We start from the raw sequence: 20,058 nt of genomic DNA, 5'->3' as shown, positions 1-20,058 counted from the left end.
CCTTGGCCTAATCCCACTGAACTTTCCAGAAGGAAGGACTTCTCTCAGACATATCACCCCAAGTCCTCAAAGTTGCAACCTTCAAGGCTTTTCTTGAAGAAGGCTGGAAGAGGAAGGAAGGATTCTGAGTCTCCTCTCTATCCCTTGACTCAAGTGCTTTGTCCCTCATTGCTCCAGTCAAAAGTGCACCTTTGGGCCTGGAGGCAGAAACGGAGAAGGAGGAAGAGGGTGGAGGTAACCATCTTGGTCTCCATTTCTTTCTCTGTGATGGGGAAAAATGTTTATATCTTCTAATATTTTTATTTCTTCCATGTCTTTATCATTTGCTTAAGATGCCCTTCATGTCTGCCACATTTCTTCCTCCCACATAGGGGGATAGAGAGAAGAGGTAAAGCTAATTGCTTGTATTTGTGCCTTGGGCAAATGAATGGGCCTATAAAAGTGCTCATGAACGCATTGTCCCACGTGGGATTGAGTTATAGTCTTCAAGGCTGCCTCAAACTCAGCAGCACACTGGAATTCAAGACTCTGAAATCAAAAAGGATAGGGCCAAAGTGTTCAGGCTAGCATCTTCAAAAAAGGGAACAATATACACCATGGAGAAGACCTTAAATTTCAAAAGCAGCAGTACAGAATCTGGGAAGCAAGAAGGATGAGGAAAGAAAACCAGAGACATAGAATTTACAGGAAAATTGGAGTCTGACAGGGATAAAAGGTGTGTGTGTGTGTGTGTGTGTGTTTGTTTGTTTGTTTTTTATGAACCAAGCAATATCTGGTCTGAGGGAAAAGTGCTCATCCATGTAAGGTGGCTGCTGAGAACATGTCATAAAATGAACATCAGCTGGGCATGGTAAGTGCCTTAAAATGGCTTTTACAAAAAGAGAGATGGAAGGAAAACAAAACATGTCACTATGCCTGAAAACCACTTATAGAAAGCTCCTAAAAGCAAAAAGAGAAAAGAAAGAACATTATGTGATCATCCCATTTATCTTTACTGGGAATTTTTTGGAGACAAATTCATTTCTTCTTTTGTAGTATTGCCTCACACTTTGGACCAGTCCAAAAGGAAATAATTTCCTCTGTATGAGACATATTTTCAATCATTCTGATTCTGAAGGAGATTTTTTTTGCCTTTGGCTATTTTTGTAAACAAGTTACGGAGGAATTGCTTTGAGCAGATTCTGCAAAATGCGTCTTTTATTTCTACTTTATATTGTAGGTCTTGACAAAGAATAAATAAAACAAAACACAGTGCTCTAGCAATTTCAAAGGACCTAGGCCTAGATGGAATATGAGTACTGGATTCACCTTAGAGCAGTTTTTTCTTCTTTTTTATCTTACATGCAGGGCATTTCTTGTTCCTGAGCAACTCCTTTTTATTTAAAACAATTTTTAAAAAATGTTTATTTATTTTTGAGAGAGATGGGGGGCAGGGTGGAGAGGCAGAGAGAGGGAGACAGAGGATCCGAAGCGAAGCTTGAAATCACAACCTGCTAGATCACGACCTGAGAAGGTCAGACGCTCATCCAACTGAACCACCCAGGTGCCCTTCATGAGCAACTCCTTTTTAAATGAATGTAAACTTTACCAATGAAAAAGACTTCATACTTGTTGTTAGAAGGAGACTTGAAATATCAGTTGGCTCAGTTCTCTGGTTTCAAACAGGACAGGTACATGCATGGGTTAACCGCGTCTCATAGGATGTAAAAAATAATTAAATCCCGAGTCTCAAAGCCCCTTACATTGGACTATATCTTCCCAATTTATATGAGATTAATATGTTTCATTCTGAAACTTATCACACTCTATATGTTAGTAGTATTCAGTTTGTGCTTCATAGTTGTAAAATGATGAGCATTACTGTGTTTATTTTGGTAATAAGCTTATGGCCATAATTAAATAGTCGACAAATACTTTTTTGAACAGCTGCTATGTCAAGGCACTGCCGTAGTTGTTGTGGGAGATGTGAGACTATATAAAACACACTGTTTTAATTCAGAGGGCTTATAGTTTTGGGGGAGAGGAAGATAGTTACATAACACATGTACTAACTATATTAAGACGTAGACTTTCCACATAGGCTTTGTCAGAAAGTCCTCATCTGTAGTAGTATAATGAAAAAAAGATGATAAAAAAATGAGTACTACTTTAGAATTAAAAAAAAGTTTATTTATTTTGAGAGTGACAGAGACAGCACAAGTGGTGGGCGGGGGGGCAGAGAGAGAGGGAGAGAGATAGAATCCTAAGCAGGCTCTGCACTGCCAGCACAGATCCTGACATGGGGCTTGAACCCACGAACCCATGTGAGTTTATGACCTGAGCTGAAACCGAGCGTCAGATGCTTAACTGACTAAGCCACCCAGGTGCCCCAAAATGAGTACTACTTTTAGATTGTGAAAGAGGTGTATCAGGCAATGTTACACTATGTGTATAGTATGTGTAATATTTATGGAAAATTTAGGATGTCTAAAGAGTTGAGTTCAGTTATGTATCTCCACCTATACCACATACTTTCCACAAAACAAAAACACGTGTTGACTGATTAATCATGGAACTAAACTCTGTGCCAAAATAAAGGCATAGCCCACATTAAAGGATTCGCTGCTTATTACTTAATGACTATGAAACACAAACTCAATTCTGCTGTCATCTAAGACAGTTTGGCCAGGGGCGCCTGGGTGGCGCAGTCGGTTAAGTGTCCGACTTCAGCCAGGTCACGATCTCGCGGTCCGGGAGTTCGAGCCCCGCGTCAGGCTCTGGGCTGATGGCTCAGAGCCTGGAGCCTGTTTCCGATTCTGTGTCTCCCTCTCTCTCTGCCCCTCCCCTGTTCATGCTCTGTCTCTCTCTGTCCCAAAAATAAATAAACGTTGAAAAAAAAATTTAAGACAGTTTGGCCAGAAGAATCAGCCAAAATGTACAGAGACAGGGACTTCAGCAGGAGGATGAATGCTATGGTGAAGGAAAGTCTTTTTTTTTCTTCTTTTTTTGGGAACGATGTCCATGCCATATGAAAACTCTGGTAAACTGTCGTTCAGATTGTTGGTATTATTCGGGATTTGAGCCTCAAGTATATCTTCATTGTAATGGCATTGGTACTCTATTGAGAGTATCCTGTTCTCTGCTTTTGCTGCCAGGTGCTGCAGATTGAACTTACTTTTGTGTATTTTGAATGTGATGTTAATACCTGCAGCATATTTTCAAAAAGTAAAATAAGCAACATTTGTTGGAAGGCAGATAATAAGCAATAGTGCAGTTAGCCGCGGTAAATATATTTGGTAGTTTCCCCACACTTACAACTATTCCCGTAATTTCTTCATTGAGTGAGCAAATGGTGGTCCAACAGAAACCCTAGCTAGAATGAAATTAAACCTTTTTAAAAACCTAGAACATGGGGTGGCTCAGTAGGTCGAGTGTCTGACTATTGATTTTGGCTCAGGTCATAATCCCAGGGTCATGGGATCCTGTGTCGCCCTCCATGCTGAGTGTGGAGCCTTCTTAAGATTCTCTACGCCCACCCCCAGCCCTTCTCTCCCACTCGTGTGTGCTTGCTCTCTCTCTAAAAAAAAAAAAAAAAAAAAAAAAAAAAAAAATAGAAAGAGAGAAAGAAAAAAAAAAAGAGAAACCTAGAACAACAGAGAATATACAACCTCTTTCACTAAGCTATTCCAGTCTCTAAGAACTTTCTCTGATAAGAATGCTTCTTTGGGCCTGAGCTTTGCCATTTCTAGTAAAGCCATTTTCTTTAATTCTATCCTTACTAGATGCAGAGAAGAGTAAACAATCTTTCTTTGCAACATAGGCAGTAGATAATGTATACCATTAAGTCGATAATAGATATCTCATGCCCATTATTTAAGATAAGGAATCTATTAAAATCATTGATTTCTTTACCATTAGGCATACAAAAAAAGAGACAAGGATGGAGATGATTCTTTTGTCTGACATAGTGAAAGGCAATCCATAAGTTTTTCAAGAGTTATAAATGTCACTTTGAATACAGTCATTCACAATGGCCAATTCATTTAGGATTAAAGGATATATTCCATAGGAGATATTAGACCTCTGATGTTCAAATCTCTTTAAAATAATTTTTACAGTCTCATAAGGACATTATTTATGACTGCGAAAAAAAAAAGGGATGAGATTTCTTTCTTGTAAATGTTTTTCACCCTTGACTTTATCTAAAAAGTTGCTGTTTAAATGGCTGTGCTGTTAGCAATTTTGTTTTTGTACCTGCATTAGTAGTCCTTTCCTCTCTCATCATGTTTTTTCAAGGCAACAGACAAAATTTCGTTTGTTAGAATTGAATCAGAAAGTTCAGGGCCTAAAGAACTCTAACACTTAATAAGAGAATGTAGAAAATAAAAGATTTGAAAAAGAAGGGATTGTAAAGCATGTAATATCCTGCTTCTATAATGAAAACGTTTCTTGGGGAGAGTCGAGAGGCAAGAGGATTCATCTGGGTGTTTGCAAAATAAGATGTAAGTAATAAAAATAGATAAATATAGTGGGCTGTTAACAGTTAAAAGCAACGACAGCTGTTCCAAAGCTTGCTTTAAGGACAACCATTTTCTTTTCTTTTTTTTTTTTTTTAACTTTTTTTTTTTAACGTTTATTTATTTTTGAGACAGGGAGAGACAGAGCATGAACGGGGGAGGGGGGGTCAGAGAGAGGGAGACATGGAATCTGAAACAGGCTCCAGGCTCTGAGCTGTCAGCACAGAGCCTGACGCGGGGCTTGAACTCACGGACCGTGAGATCATGACCTGAGCTGAAGTCGGACGCTCAACCGACTGAGCCACCCAGGCACCCCAAGGACAACCATTTTCTTATTGGATTTAGTCTACTTACCAGTCTTTCTAATAAACTGCATACTAAAGACATAATTTAGTAGGAGTTAAAAATCCAAGCTCATTAGCACCGAAGTAGGTCATGTCAAGTGTTCTGAGGATTTTGGATGCAATAAAAACATCTATCAGAATTAATAAAACAGATTCTAACATCATTACCATTATTTACATCATCATCACTATAACCATCAAATATTTATTGAACACCCAGGGTAAGTAGAGTATTCTTAGCAATACTATTTTATACCCAAGTCTACTCCTGGGAATTTCAGCTTAAGAAATTAAAAGCAACCAGGAAGTCCTCAACACAATTAGGGTCAGAGAGTAGCCTGAACAGAGAACATTGGGTGGGAGATGCTGGAAAACTTGTGTTTATAAACTTTTAGGAAGGTCAGAAAGGAAAGACTATCTTTATCTTCTGTAGACTTAAGTGTCCAATTTGCAAATGACTCCTACTTTGCATAGCAGCTCCTGTCCTTCTCCTTCCATGGCTGGACCTCTTTGTTGGGTGCCTTGGCAACCTATAAGAACAAAACATCCAAGAAAGGAGTTTCGGGGAGTTCAAAAATAAAGGGAGAGAAAGTCACAGAGAAAGACGGGAATAGTTTTGAGGGGGTTCCAGGTAAACTCAGCCTTCCAGGAAGATTTTTCCTCAGATGCTTCTTTCATTTCACTTTGTCCTATTGCCTCAAATGCTTGTCACTGGTGTAATTTCAAATGCAATTTCAAACAAACTAAAACTGAAAACATCCTCAGGAAGCAGTGGTGCAGTCTGGGGAAGTCCTGCCAGCTGGGTTTCAAGAGCCCTTATGAGAGCCTTAAGTGGTACTTATCTCGTTGACGTCAGTCCCACCTGGGGTCTCCTTTTCTATTCTGCAAGACCAGAAACCCAATTTTTGTGGGCATTGAAAGTGGATTTGTTACAAACACACATAATCCAGCTCACATATATTTATTTCAGCAGTGCCTTGTGGGCATTGTACATGGAAATCAAGCTGTCAGATAGTTAATTGGTACTTGGGAATCAGAGTAAAGAGAATTCGTTAATATACTGTGAAGCATTTCTACCCAATTTGGTGACAGCCTCACCAGAGACACCATAATGCTCGAGTCTGCATTGCCAAGACTCTCTTTTCTGGATGGGGTGTGAATGGACATTGTCCATGCCTGGGGTTGGTTATCCAGTTGTTTGCTACATGCGATCAATTCCTTCCTTTCTGACACAAAGATTTTTACCAACCAGGACCAAGTAATCATCTAATACTGCAAAATTTATCAGATAAAATACAGAATGCTCAGTTAAACTTGAATTTCAGGCAAATAATATTTTTTAGTATAAATATGTTCCCAAACTGAGCAGACATTCTCTATTTTTATTTACTAAATTGGGGAACCCCAAAACTTCATTCCTGAGCTTCCTTTCTTATTACTTTGATTGGAGTTTTGGGTGTTCCCAAATTTTCTTAACACACACATACCATTTCTTTCTTTACTCATAAAAGGCTAATAACATTCATTATGAGCGGATTTATTGATTTGACTTTTAGAGTACAACCTTCCCTGATTTACAATTCGTGTGTGTGCTGGGGTGGAAGAGTGGGTCTTATTATCATTGCCATGTACCAACAGCAGCTGTTGGGACAAATTGCATTCATTAGAGTTGTTTAAAGCAATATACACCATTGGGGAAAGGGTAAAGGACTAGTATAAATGAGTTCCAATAAGATCACTTTTACCGTATAGCTGAATGATTATATTGAGGAAAAGGGAAATAAGAATTCTACTACGGGAGAAGGGTGATTTTAGAGAAGGGAAAACTTTGAGTGTAAGGCAGATCTGGGGAGTGGAGCCTTGTAGCTGGGACTAAGAGTATTATTGGTCTCAAAGGAGAACATTAGGATGTTAGGGATGCAGAGCAGAAGGCAGGAAGAAGTCTAAGAACATTTGACTATTTCACGTATGTGTATAAGGCTGGCCCTAGATGCCTGGGGAGCTGGAATCCCTTTCTTCTGTTGTCTTCTGTTCTGTTGGTCCTCTGGTCCAACCTGACTGATCAGGTTGTTATTTATTAGTACTATTCTTTATATGCATTTGGGTCAAGTAGACCCAATTTTGGGTCTAGTTGGGAATCTCACCATACTATATAACATCGTTTTTATGAGATGTGGTACACATTTCAAACAACTGAAATAAAAACAGAATGTTGGAACACAACTTGGTCAGGCTGGGGATGGCTTATCCACCTGGTGGGTATTGAATTCAGGTAGAAGGACTGGTCACAGTATAATGTATTATATTGTATCACACTGAATATACATAAAAAACCAGATCTTATGTATTCAATTCAACTCAATTACATTACATTACATTACATTCAACAACTGTTGACAACTCTTCTGGAAATGCAAAGATAATCTCTTCTAGAGAGAGGTGGAATGGGTAAGGTAACAGTGCATATTTGACTATTGTGTTAGGTGTGTGGGGTCAAAGGTAAACAAGACCTTGCTCTGTCTTGAAGGTGTTTACAAATAGTACAAAACAGGACTAAGACCACTATTATAAAGAAGGGAATGAATAAATACAAGAGATAACGTATGTGAAAAGTGTTTTTGCAAATGTCAGGTTCTGTGGGGGTTGTTCTAGAAAAGGCCTTTGGATTCCTGACCTCTCTTTTTTACCCCTAATGAGGGTTAACGGAAGTAAACTGAGTCGTTGACAGATTCAAGGATGGAGGTCATGAATTCCTGGTGGCCACAAGACCTTTGGCAACTTACCTTCAGCCTCGGCTTTCTTCCCTGTTACATGGGGATTATCATTATTTCTTTCAGGGTTACTGAATAGATGGAGCAGGTACTGAGTGAAGCACCTAGCGTTGATCTCGGCAGGACTAAGGGCTCAATAAAGCATACTTCTTAGTCGGCGCTTGTTGTTAACTTCTCTGAGAAGCGAACACTTTGTTTGGGACTACTTTACAAGAGCCTACTTAGAGGCACTCCTAAGCCGCACAGTTCACACCAGGAATATCCTGCAGCCTGCAGCCTCCGACGTGCACCCTTTGCCCTCTCCAAGGACCAGAGAAATTCGGCTCTTCCAGCGGAAACAGAGCCCTGGCCGAAGGCACCGAGGAACTGCTGCCACAGAAGGCCAGGCTTCGAAGAGGGACAGCAGGACTGGGGGGGGGGGGGGGGGGAGGTGTCTCCGGAGGGGTCCCAGGAGCCCGGACCAGAGCGGGACCCAGCCCGGCCACTCGGCTCGGACCGCGAGAGCCGAGGCCGGGACGTGCGCGCCTAGGGGCGTGAGGCGTCGGCATAGGGTGTCGGTGCCAGCGGAGGCGGGGCGAGCACATCTCCCCGCCGCCCAATCCCCAGCCCTCGTCGCGGCCTCATGAATAAGCAACAAAGCGAAGCGTCCTCCTCCTGGCGTCCCAGACGGCTGAGGGAGCCGCCGCAGCTGCAGGGGCCGCGCCGGGGATGCCCAGCGCGGGCGCCGCCGCTCTTCTCCGCGCGCTGCTCGGCTGAAGGCGCACAGGTGAGCACGGGCCCGGCTCCTGCCGCTCGGGTGGCCGCGCCTGCAGACGGGGCTCCGCGCAGAGACGGAGCCGGAGCCCGGGGCGGCGCGGGGTCGCCCCGGGAGCGCTGCGGTCCGGGGAGCGCGGCAGCCCGGGGCGCTCCAGGCGTGCGCCCAGAGCCCCCACCGGAACGCTGTGCCCCGACGCGGGGTGCGCGGGGGGCAGCTCGGGGCGCGCTGGGCGCGGCGCGCAGGCCTCGGAAGACTCGCCGCACTCCTCGCTCCAGCCCAGCCTCCCGGCTCCGCACCAGCGCGCGGGCCTTTGTGCTGGCGGGGCTTGCAGGGCTGGCTGCTTTTGTGTGGGCTTTTCTTTCTTCTCTCCCTCCCCTCCCAGTCTCTCGGCGGTGGTAGAGAAGTTCCTGAAGACTCTGATCGGCTCCTTTCAGAGAGCATCGATCGCTGTGTCCCCGATGCCAGTCAGTGTCCAGCAGCCGAGGAGCGAAAGGGGGCTGCGGTGGCCACTGAAATGTGTTCTGCTACTTTGCAGAAGACCAACAGTTGAGTGTTTAGTGCAGAAATGTCACGGAACCTCCTTGCTCAGACCCTGACCGGTCCTCCAGGACACGGCAGGAGGATGCTGCTTGGAAAGGTCGCTTAATTGGAAAGAGGGCTTGTGGGATAGACACGGAGGAGGTCAGGCTCTGCCTGAGACCACGGAATGGCTGGGAGGTGTTGCCTGGAGGTGCCTGGATATCAAATGTGCCTCCTGGTCACGGACAGAACCCAACCTGTGTAGATTCCAAATATGTAAGCCATGGCTGATGAGCTGGCTGAAGGTAGCCGGGGTGAACAAAATATAGGACTCTCAAGAGTTTGGAGTTCTCAAAGATGAGAAATCTTTGCCTTCCCGAGCCGAGCCCAAGGACCTGCCGGGATCTTAGCACCTAATTTCTGTGCAGAGGAGAGAAGACAGGATGCTTTAAAGTGTCTGCATTCTTTCTCTGGAAGTTTTAGTTCCAAACTTAAGGGGGAGCAGGAGTGGTTCACAAAACCATCCATAGAGCTCTGAAGGACTTCTCTAGGAAGCAACATGTGTGGTGAGAATTTGCCTGCCTCCCCTTCTTTTTAGTGTATTTCCTTGATCACACATGATGCTGTTGGACTCTAAGGAGTATTATTGAAGCCAAGCTTATTTAAAGTCATTGACTGATTTCTGCTCACTTGCCGGCAGAAACCCTCTGTAGCATCTATTGAAAGAAACTCAAAACTGGGGTTAGATTTCACAGTAGCGCAGCATTGCTGCTTTTACACACAGTAGTGATTTAAGAGTGATCTGACTTACACATATGCCTAAGGTAGAGCTGTTGGGTTTGTCATAATAATGAACCAAGCACTTATACAGCTGACTTGATATTGATTGTGTTTATTCACAAAATTCCCAAGACTCACCAAGTCTAAGGTAGCTACGGCAACAGAGCCAATTAGGGAAACGTGGATTTGTCTTTGTTTTCATAGGAGGCTCCTTATCTTATGTTCTGGTGTTTCCTGCTAGACTTTTTAATATCATAATTTGCTATTACAGAAATGGGTTAATGCATGGATAGAACCAAATTGGGAATATAGGCTTACCTGTTATAGAAAATTAACACTTTTGAACCAAAGGTGTACTTATTCTTTATTTAGCAGATATTTGCCTGAAAAGTTGTGTATGGAATTGAATTTTTTGTTCGTTGAATTTTTTTTTCCTTACATAAGGAAGCTGGGTTTAATCTCTGTAGAATGAAAACTCATTCTATAATTAAGATGTGTGGTCAATCCTGTTTTTCCCATATTGTGTTTACGGGTGATTGTAAGAAAAGTATCTGAATCAAGTTTCAGCTTGAAATGTGAGATATTATGTTTATTCCTTGAAATGTCTACCTGGGGATTACTTTCTCCAGTAAAATCGGGTTTACTTTCTCCATGTCAAATCGGGTCATGGAAGAGAATTGCATGATGGATGGAGAAGAGCTTGTTGACCAAGATGGATTAGGATAGGATTCTGCAACCATCAGGCAATTCCCAGGTCACTTTGTCTACGTGAGAAGCCGAAGGAGGAAGCTCCATGGAAATGTCTACAGGGAAAAAAGACACTATGGATGTTTCAAATTGCTCACATTTCGGTAGTTTGAGGGGATTGTATGCCAATATCACACTAATATATCTTAAATTGAATGATACTTAAAACTTTTTCTTCAAACTGTTTTCATGACTGTTATCATGTTTTGTGTCTTGTCCACCCTTTGAAGAAAACAGAATGAGCATTGTTACTTCCATCTTGCAACAAGGCAGCTGAGTTTCAGTGATTTGCCCAAGGTAGAGCTGGAACTTGAAGCCAGTATTTAAATCTTCAGTTCAGCTTCTTTTCCCAGGGATAGGATGATGCACTAGGGGCCACAGGCACTGACATCTTCATTGGTCTGCAGTGCTGCATTGTGGAGAGAACAAAGCTCTTGGGCTCAGTATGTATAACCTAGTTGTGGTCTGCGGGGATGGTAAAGCACTTTGCTGGTAGTTGCCAGTGTAACCTTCTTGACCCCAGCTTACTCATCCTCTTCCCTGTCAGCACTGATGCCGCTTTGCTCCTAGGGAACCAGGCTTTTCTTTGTAGTTATTCTGTTCTCCCTTCTTCCACTGTGGGCAAACATGCTGCTGAAAGGATCCTCTGTCATTCCAGCTACTCAATTTAAAGTGAAGGATGATGAGGTCCAGATGATCTTAAAGCCAGTATATTAGGCCAATGACACTTGTCAGTAGCACAGTGAATCAGAAATGGGGTACCGTAATGCCATGTGCCACAGCTGGGTCAATAGGGTCAGAATCTTGATAAGCTTGGCTTTAGACAAATTAAATAGCATTGGCGAGAGAACCTTAAGGATTAAAAAGGTAAGACAATGACAAGTTAATTATTGAGGATCAGGGGATGTACAAAATGGAAAGATAATTAAGACACAAACAAAGAAGGGACAGAGTTTTCCTTTTCCCCTCATCAATCAAAGAATCGCTAATTGGTTTTTATTTTTATTTTTAATTTATTTTTTAAGTTTATTTATTTACTTATTTTGAAAGTGTGTGTGAGAGAGAGAGAGAGAGAGAGAGAGCAAGAGCGAGTGGGGAGGGACAGAGAGAGAGGATCCCAAGCAGGCTCCGTGTTGTCAGCATAGGGCTGGATGTGGGCAGGGCTGGATGTGAGGCTCCATCTCACGAGCCATGAGATCATGACCTTGAGCTGAAAAACCAAGAGTATGACGCTTAACCTACTGAGCTACCCAGACACCCCGCTAACAGATTTTTAAAAGATGAGATGATAATTGGGAAGCAAGTCGATCTGAAGCTCTGAGGCTCGTCACTTGTAAATGCTGATCTATTTTTTTAAATGAAATTAACTCTGAAAACCTAAAATATAGCAGAAGTGAGAATGCAGGTAATTATTACTATTATTAAAATGATACATGGAATAAGTAGCCAGAATTGGCCAGGTCTGAACAAAATACACATTTAGACATGGATAGACCATGCAATTTCATTGAAAATCTTACAGTATTGGGCGCCTGGGTGGCGCAGTCGGTTAAGCGTCCGACTTCAGCCAGGTCACGATCTCGCGGTCCGTGAGTTCGAGCCCCGCGTCAGGCTCTGGGCTGATGGCTCGGAGCCTGGAGCCTGTTTCCGATTCTGTGTCTCCCTCTCTCTCTGCCCCTCCCCCGTTCATGCACGGTCTCTCTCTGTCCCAAAAATAAATAAAAAACGTTGAAAAAAAAGTAAAAAAAGAAAATCTTACAGTATAAAATGGACACTCTGAGCATTCTTTTTCACACTCTTAAACAGTTATTTACGTTCGCTTCACTGCAGCAAATATTTATTGAACACCTCTCCATGCCTACCATTATTAGTAATTATATGGCAGACAAAGGAAGCTAAAACACCAGTGTTTGCATGCAAAGGACCGAATCTCATTTGAGGTGGCAAGACTTACGGACGTGATGATTTGTGCCAGAGAAGTTGGGAGAAGGATGGGAAGAGATTGGGCTAGGCATTTTTGTGACAGCAGTTAGTAAACAGGATGTGGGGGGAAGGGGGCAGGGTTTAGATACCTGGGTAGGGAAGGAGGGAGTGTTCTGGCTAGTGCAGTGCTGTGAGCAAAACTTAGGAACCTGGAATGAGGATGGCAGGTAAGAGGGCAATATACTCGGTAGGTGATGGTTTGTAGGGGAGTTAGTGGTGTGGGTTGTCTTATAGATACGGAATTTGGCGGTTGTAAACTTCGTGACATTAAAGGATGCGTTGGGCAAAAGGGGGCAACATGAAGTTTGACAGAATTCACAAGTTCAGAAACTAGCATCCTCACATAGGCAGGTTAGTTGTCCTCTGTAAACCTGTTGCTTTCTCAGCTAATAAAAAATGGAGATAATGATAGAGCCTATCTCATTAGGTTGTTGTTAGGATTAAATAAGGTAATTTACATAAGGCCCTCACAACACCTGGCATGTAGCAGCCTCCAAATGGTAGCCATTTTTGATTGGTTATTGTCATTTTTATTGTTAAGAATAAGCCATCTGGATTGTATAAAATGGATTGGAGAGAAGGGAGTTTGAACAGGATCATTGGTTGAAAGGCAATTAAAATAGTAACAGTCCAGCGAGGTGATGAGAAGGCCAATTCCAAGAGACATTATGGGGGAAGGATCCACAGAAGTTGTGAAATCTAGACTATAGAGAAGAGTTCAGGATGACACCAAAGTTTAGGTGAAGAAGACGGTGCGCTTGAGGTGGTATCCAAGTTTCTTCCAGGGGACAGTGAAAATCTAAGATGAGGCAGCTTTCTTCTCCAAACTCTATACCAGCTACTTACGGTATTTGTGTTTATCCCAAGAAAAGGAAAATATCAGGCAGATTGTTACCAGCTTTTTGGCATTCTCTATAGGCCTCCTGTGTCTTGAGTACTCTTAGGGCAATGTTCATGTTCCTTACATACTACCCATGGAACTCATTTCCTTTGGCAAAAAGGAACTTTGCCAGTGATGAGAATGTTTTAACATGCTGGTTCCCTTCTGTGTCTACATGTTGGTAACACACAAAATCAGCAGTAGACATTTCAGTTGGAAACGGTGTTGAAAAAGCATTTAAAAAAATCCTGGTTATTAAATCTAGCAAGACGGCTAAATCTGTATTTTCTTATGTTGTCTTTCATTTGTCTTTGTAACTTGACCGTGCCTCAACTTGACAAAGAAACAGGTTCTGGACTGTATCTATTTAAGATCAAAGACAATGGTTGACAGAACAGCTTATCTGCCCACTGGTGGCAGAAATGCAGTAAATTGTTCAGTGGACTGCCGAGCCATGAGGATACCCCGATAGCAAATGATAGACAAAGTGCTACTGATTTGCTCTGAAAGGCATGCTTTTCAAGCTATTATTAGAAGCCAATACCACTATCAGCATTTTGGTTAGAGTTTATTTACCTGAATTAATATGTGCATGGATGGATATAGTAGAAAGAAGGAGCAGCCATGGTGTGAAAGAAAAGTTAGAGAAATATTCTTTTGTATGTTAAATGTTCTTGAATTGAGTTCATTTAAGATAATGAAGACACATGGGGTGCCTGGGTGGCGCAGTCGGTTAAGCGTCCGACTTCAGCCAGGTCACGATCTCGCGGTCCGTGAGTTCGAGCCCCGCGTCAGGCTCTGGGCTGATGGCTCAGAGCCTGGAGCCTGTTTCCGATTCTGTGTCTCCCTCTCTCTCTGCCCCTCCCCTGTTCATGCTCTGTCTCTCTCTGTCCCGAAAATAAATAAACGTTGAAAAAAAAAAAATTAAAAAAAAAAAGATAATGAAGACACAGAGTACTAATTAGCAATTAAATTTCCCCACCCTCTCCTTCCCCAGAAAAGTAGGCTCTGGACATTCCTCTGTTTGTTCAGTCAATATTTACTGAGCATTCCCTCTGTGCCAGGCACTTTGCCAGGGAGGGGGTACATGTCGAGGAAAAAAAGAAAAGGCCTACAGCCTGTGATAGATGATCACAGATGATTATTTAGTTTTAGAAATATTGCCATTGCATTGACAACGGTCAGCCTTTTCTTATTTATTCTCTAACGTCATGCAGCTCTCAGTGGAGGACACCATACTCATGGGAGTGGCTGTCTGAACTTGTGCTTTGAAAGATGGAGAAAGGCCTAGAACTTGAAGGTCATTTACCAATTTATCTGAGTTGCAGGCATGTTCCCTGCTGTCATCCTTATAGGCTGTCTCCTCTGCTTCTTTTAAAGTTCGGGCATCGCTTTGAATAGTGGGGAGAAGGAACATATGGCTGCAATACACAGACATAGAATAGGCTTGCAGTTCACCCCCATTTTTTCTGTAGTTGGATTTAGAAAGCAGGTGTCTGACACTTAATTACAGAAGGAAAGTCTTTGAGAGCAATGGCAGAATTCCCTTCGCACAAATTCTAAAGCTCGAGATCTAGCTGGAAATAAAACCTTAAAGGAATATTCTGTTTGGGAAAGGCAATTGAGGCTATATTAAATCTCTATGGTTTGACTCCCCAAATCTGATTTGTTTATAAAATTCTCCTCTCAGTCTGCATGACTCTAGAACATATAAATAAAATGTGAAACATCCATCCAGTCATTAGAGTGCCTTGCCTACCTGATGGCACAGTTGTTGGAACATGAAAACATTTGCATTTTAATTCTATGCCCTATAGATAAAATATGAAAATGGATTCATGGAAGTAGAAGGGATTTATAAGATTATTTTGTTTAACTCCTCATTTTATCAAAGGAAAAACTGAGGCCATTTGCACAATATCCCATAGCAAGTTCTAGTAGCAAGAAAGCTAGGATTCAGGAATTGTTTTTCTCATTCTAGTCCATATCCCTCTAAATAATAGTCATTCATGATGGCCTGTTTTTTTCAGGTTTTTATCCAGAAGCATGGGATCATGTCGACCAAGTTTTTAGGCCACACCCTACATTGTCTGGGATGTTTAGTAAGATTTCATTGAATGGGAAAAATATTTGTTCAGAAAAGGGCAGCTCTTTGAATAGATCAGAGTGTTCTTTACTTTTACATATGTTTCATAGTTCAAGTTGCACAAAGACGTAGTTTCATCAACTGTGAACATTCTTGTTTACAGTGCTTCTATATTTTTGTCTTTTTTTTAAATTTTATTTTTTACATTTATTTATTTTTTTATTTTTTGAGAGACAAAGAGAGACAGCACAAGCGGGAGATGGGCAGAGAGAGAAGGAGACACAGAATCCAAAGCAGGCTTCAGGCTCCGAGCTGTCAGCACAGAGCCCGATGTGGGGCTTGAACTCACAAACTGTGAGATCATGACCTGAGCTGAAGTTGGACACTCAACCGACTGAACCACCCAGGCGCCCCCTATATTTTTGTCTTAAGTGAGGCAGCAAGCCAGATACTATTACTAAATGTGTTACCTGGCTACGAAGTGGGATTCTTTAGGGGTCATCTAAAGTATGATGATAACTGATGTTCAGAATGTTGACATGTCTTGGCACATGCTAGTCCCCCTTTTCAAGTATCTTTCCCATATTCTCTCCTTTTAAAATGATGCTAGCTCCCTGTATGTCATTTAATATTTTAATAAAATTGTCGCAGGCTCTCATCCCACATAGAGGGAAACTTACCATCCCTCTCGCTATCTCTGAAGACTCTTGAAGGGGTGTAGTGACTTCTATTTCTCCTAGTCACCTCTGGCTTCAGTTTCTTCTGTTGCTAAATTTATGATCCTTGATATATGCTGGTCCTTTTCTGCACATGGCACCTCATGACATCTTCTCATTCCTGTAGTCTCCCAAAGTACTGTGGATTCAAGATTTCTGTGTGACAAATTGTCCCTAACGTGGTGGCAATAAATGGTTATAATTTCATCCCACTTCTGTGCACAAGTTCAGACAAAGCACAAGTTCAGAGTAGCTTAGCTGGCTGGTTCTGGCTCAAGGTCTCTTAAGCAGTTATGGTCAAGATGCTGCAATTGTCTGAAGGCTTGAGTGGGGCTGGGAAGATGACTTCAAAGGTGACTCATTCGTGTGGTGCTGGTGGTTTGTCAGGAAGCCTCAGCTCCGAATCTGGGGATTCCTCTTTCTTCATGTAGAAAAATTCAGCCTTCTGTTTTCTCTTCACCTGTCTAGATCATGCTCTAAGGACTTGACCTTTTCTTGGTCTCGGAAAGACCTACAGACTAAACAGGGAAGCTTTGAGCTTCTTAAGGGGAGACGGACCAATGAAATCTTACTTTTTATACTTTATGTGTGCGCATTATGTGCTTAACCCAAATAGTTTAATGATTACACATGAAAGAAAGAAAAAAATACAGCTTTTATAAAGATTACGTTTTTATTCTAGAATTTTCATTCTTAGGTTTAATTTCCTAGAACATCTACAGCATCTGAGAGATTTCTGATGATGGAAAAAGAAAGAGCCCAAACAGCAAAGTAGATAAAAAAACCCCGAAACTCATAAATTTGGGGGGGGGATTAGTAGTTTTGCTAGAGTTTTAGTTTTAATGAGAGTGTGAGTAGTTTTTTAAAAAATGCAACAAATCTTAATCTAATGATAATGTGTATTCAGGAAATGTTGCTAATTTAAAATGTATTTCATTTTCTTAAAAAGTTTTTTTTTCTTTTTTTTTAATTTTTTATTATAAAAATTTTTTTTAACGTTTTATTTATTTTTGAGACAGAGAGAGACAGAGCATGAACGGGGGAGGGGCAGAGAGAGAGGGAGACACAGAATCGGAAGTAGGCTCCAGGCTCTGAGCCATCAGCCCAGAGCCCGACGCGGGGCTCGAACTCAGGGACCGCGAGATCGTGACCTGAGCTGAAGTCAGACGCTTAACCGACTGAGCCACCCAGGCGCCCCAAAAAGTTTTTTTTTCTTAAAAACACCAATTTACATTAACTCTTTCACCATTTCTACTCCTTAATTTTTGAAACATCAAGGGCATCAAGGGTTTGCCTTTCATTTTTATAGTTGTTACAGAGAAAAGAAATCATTTAAGTGTTTTAAAGAGGAATTTTAAATGAAAATCATTTACATACTTAAAAAACCTCTTTTTAAAAGTTTATTTATTTATTTTGAGAGAGAGAACAAGCAGGGGAGGGGCAGAGGATCTGAAGTGGGCTCTGTGCTGACAACAGAGAGCCTGATGAGGGGCTAGAACTCACAAACTGTGGGATCATGACCTGAGCCGTAGTCAGATGCTTAACCGACTGAGCCACCCAGGCGCCCCTACTTAAAAAACTCTTGAATGTAACTGGTATTCAGTGTTTTATGATGATGTCTTATAAGTTTTAAACCATAGTTGAAAGATCTCTGAATGTAATATAAATAAATGTAAGGTTTACTTTCTATATCTTGGACATATTGCCATTTTGGTAGTCATTTGCTTATGTGATTAATAGAGGAATTTGGGGAGACTATTGCAAATGTGACTTCAAGGGTAATTTTTTTCAAATAGGTATTAAAGAAACAACGAACTTAGTCCTTGAACTATGTGTACCTTTTCTAGAGAGCTTCAAGTTAAATCAGCTGCAAAATTCAGCAGGGAAAAATGAACTGGGTTATCCAGTTCTCAAAGGTACAAAGAAGTAGAACAGCCGTCTCTTCCATACCATCTCTGAGCACCACACCAAGGAAATGATTTTAACTTCTGACTTTACTTAAAGGGGCTTATTTACAAAATACATTTATATGACAGTTTGATATGCTTTATTTTTCTGCAGGGCTCAATTACTGGAATTGTCAACTCTGCCAATTTATGTGCACATTTCTCTTCCACTATGAGCAGACCAATTGTATTGCACATTTGTCTGGCATTCTGTGGCCTTCTACTTCTCAACGTTGCCACACAGTGCGTGGCCTTCCCCAAAATGGGAAGAAGGGAGATAGGACATGGTCTTGCAGAAACAGGGCAGCCAGAGAGGATGAACACAGATGACCCAGAAAATGACTCTGTTACTTCAAAGTGCACTCCCCAGTTGGTAGTCTCTGAAGACCCAATGATAGTGTTAGCGGGGCCGTCAGCAACATCTTTAAATAAAGTATTTCCTATTAACAAAGAAGCTCATCCAGTAGGAACTGGGCTTATGCAGCCTAATAGTCCTGACATTTACACTGCTACTGAGACAGTGATCCCTGTGGAGGAGGAAGTGTTTGGGTCCAGCCAGCCAGAGAGAGTGTCTCCTGAAAGCCGACTCTCCAAGGCCATGCTAACCAACCCTACTGCTGCAACCGCACCTCTGAACATGGATGAGAAGGAGGAACTCTTCAGTAGTACCCTCATTCAGCCCATTGCGGAAGGGACCACAGAAGCAACACTGGGTTTTCTGAAGCATGTGGATCATCAGTTGTTTGCAACGGAAAGTCAGGAAAGAGTTAGTCTGGGACATTTCCCTTCCTCTGATGTGAATACTAAAGAAATGCTGACCACCAATCCAAGGACAGAGAAGTTTGAAGCCGACGCAGAACATAGGGCAACTCTTTTCCCTGGTGCTGAGCCCGCAGCAGGCATGGCACCTGGAAGCCCCATGCCTGATAGGGAGAAGCCTTTGCAGATGACAGCTGATCATACCCAGACTACCGCCACCAAGCACTGGCTCACAACCTCTGAGTACACCCTGAGTGTTGAGCCAGAAACTGACAGGCCGCTGGGAGCCCCAGGAGTCACAGTGAGTGTCAGCACTGCTGTTCCAGCTGCCTCTGTCATAAGTGATGAGTGGGATGACACTAAATTAGAGAGTGTAAGCCAGATAAAGATCCCAAAGCTTGGAGACAATATGGAGACCCAGGTGGGAATGGAAACGTCTCAGACAGCCCGAGTAACAGATAACGATGCTATAGAAGGTATGGAAGAGGGTGAACCTTTGACAGAGGTTGCAGATGTGGCTCTGGGGCTGCCAGAAGGGGAAGCCCACATGGGGACAGCCCTGCTAATGGCACCCGGGGAGGAGCGATCGTCTGCCTTCACGGATCAGAGTTCCTTTACTCCCACAAGTTTGATGGAAGATATGAAAGTCTCTGTTGTAACCCTCTTCCAAGATACTGCAGACTTCATGGAATCCACTAAGGAGAATGATGCTATGTTTTTCATAGAGACCACTGTCTCCATCTCGGAATATGAATCTGAGGCGCATCAACTATTGGGACATACATTGAAAGGTAAAAGAAAGAAAGAACAAAAATAAACTTTGGGAAGGTTTTGATTTGAATTTCTTATTTTTTAAAATTGGTATAATTGACATATAGCGTTGTATTACTTCTAGGTCTCATCTTATGGGTTTTTTTTTTTTGAGCGAGAATTTAGAAGTTATTTAAGTTTTGATGAAAAGCAGAAGTAAACAAATACAAAATGTATTTTATGTAGAAATTACACCCAAATACAACCTCTGCATGTAGGCCATTCAACAGGAAACAATTTGTCCCCACCCCTATCATTTGGCAATTTTGGGGACATTTTTGGTTGTCATAACAGACAGGTGCCAGGATATCTAGTGGGCCAAAGAGGCTTGTGAACATCCTGCAGCATGTAGGATAGCCCCCCAGTCACAAAGACTTTTCTGATCCAGAGTGTCCGTAGTGCTGAGAAACCCTGAAATAGACTGATAGTTTTCACACATGTCATTAGGAAAACGTATAACTCTT

General features: G+C 42.2%; 1 protein-coding gene across 1 annotated transcript in view; it reads left to right on the top strand.

The window, feature by feature from the left end:
- Window positions 1-8,264: 8,264 nt before the first annotated feature.
- ARMH4 (armadillo like helical domain containing 4) overlaps window positions 8,265-20,058 on the top strand; it is a 128,113-nt gene continuing 116,319 nt past the window's right edge. The window contains exons 1-2 of the mRNA XM_047861060.1: window positions 8,265-8,377; window positions 18,141-19,575. Coding sequence (XP_047717016.1) covers window positions 18,198-19,575 — 1,378 coding nt within the window. The 5' untranslated portion in view covers window positions 8,265-8,377; window positions 18,141-18,197. The remainder of the gene's footprint in view (window positions 8,378-18,140; window positions 19,576-20,058) is intronic.

The sequence above is a fragment of the Prionailurus viverrinus genome, chromosome B3 (genome assembly GCF_022837055.1).
Source record: "Prionailurus viverrinus isolate Anna chromosome B3, UM_Priviv_1.0, whole genome shotgun sequence".
NCBI classification, from domain to species: domain Eukaryota; kingdom Metazoa; phylum Chordata; class Mammalia; order Carnivora; family Felidae; genus Prionailurus; species Prionailurus viverrinus.
Note: the sequence above shows the minus strand (reverse complement) of the source record. Positions and strands in the feature narration are given on the sequence as shown.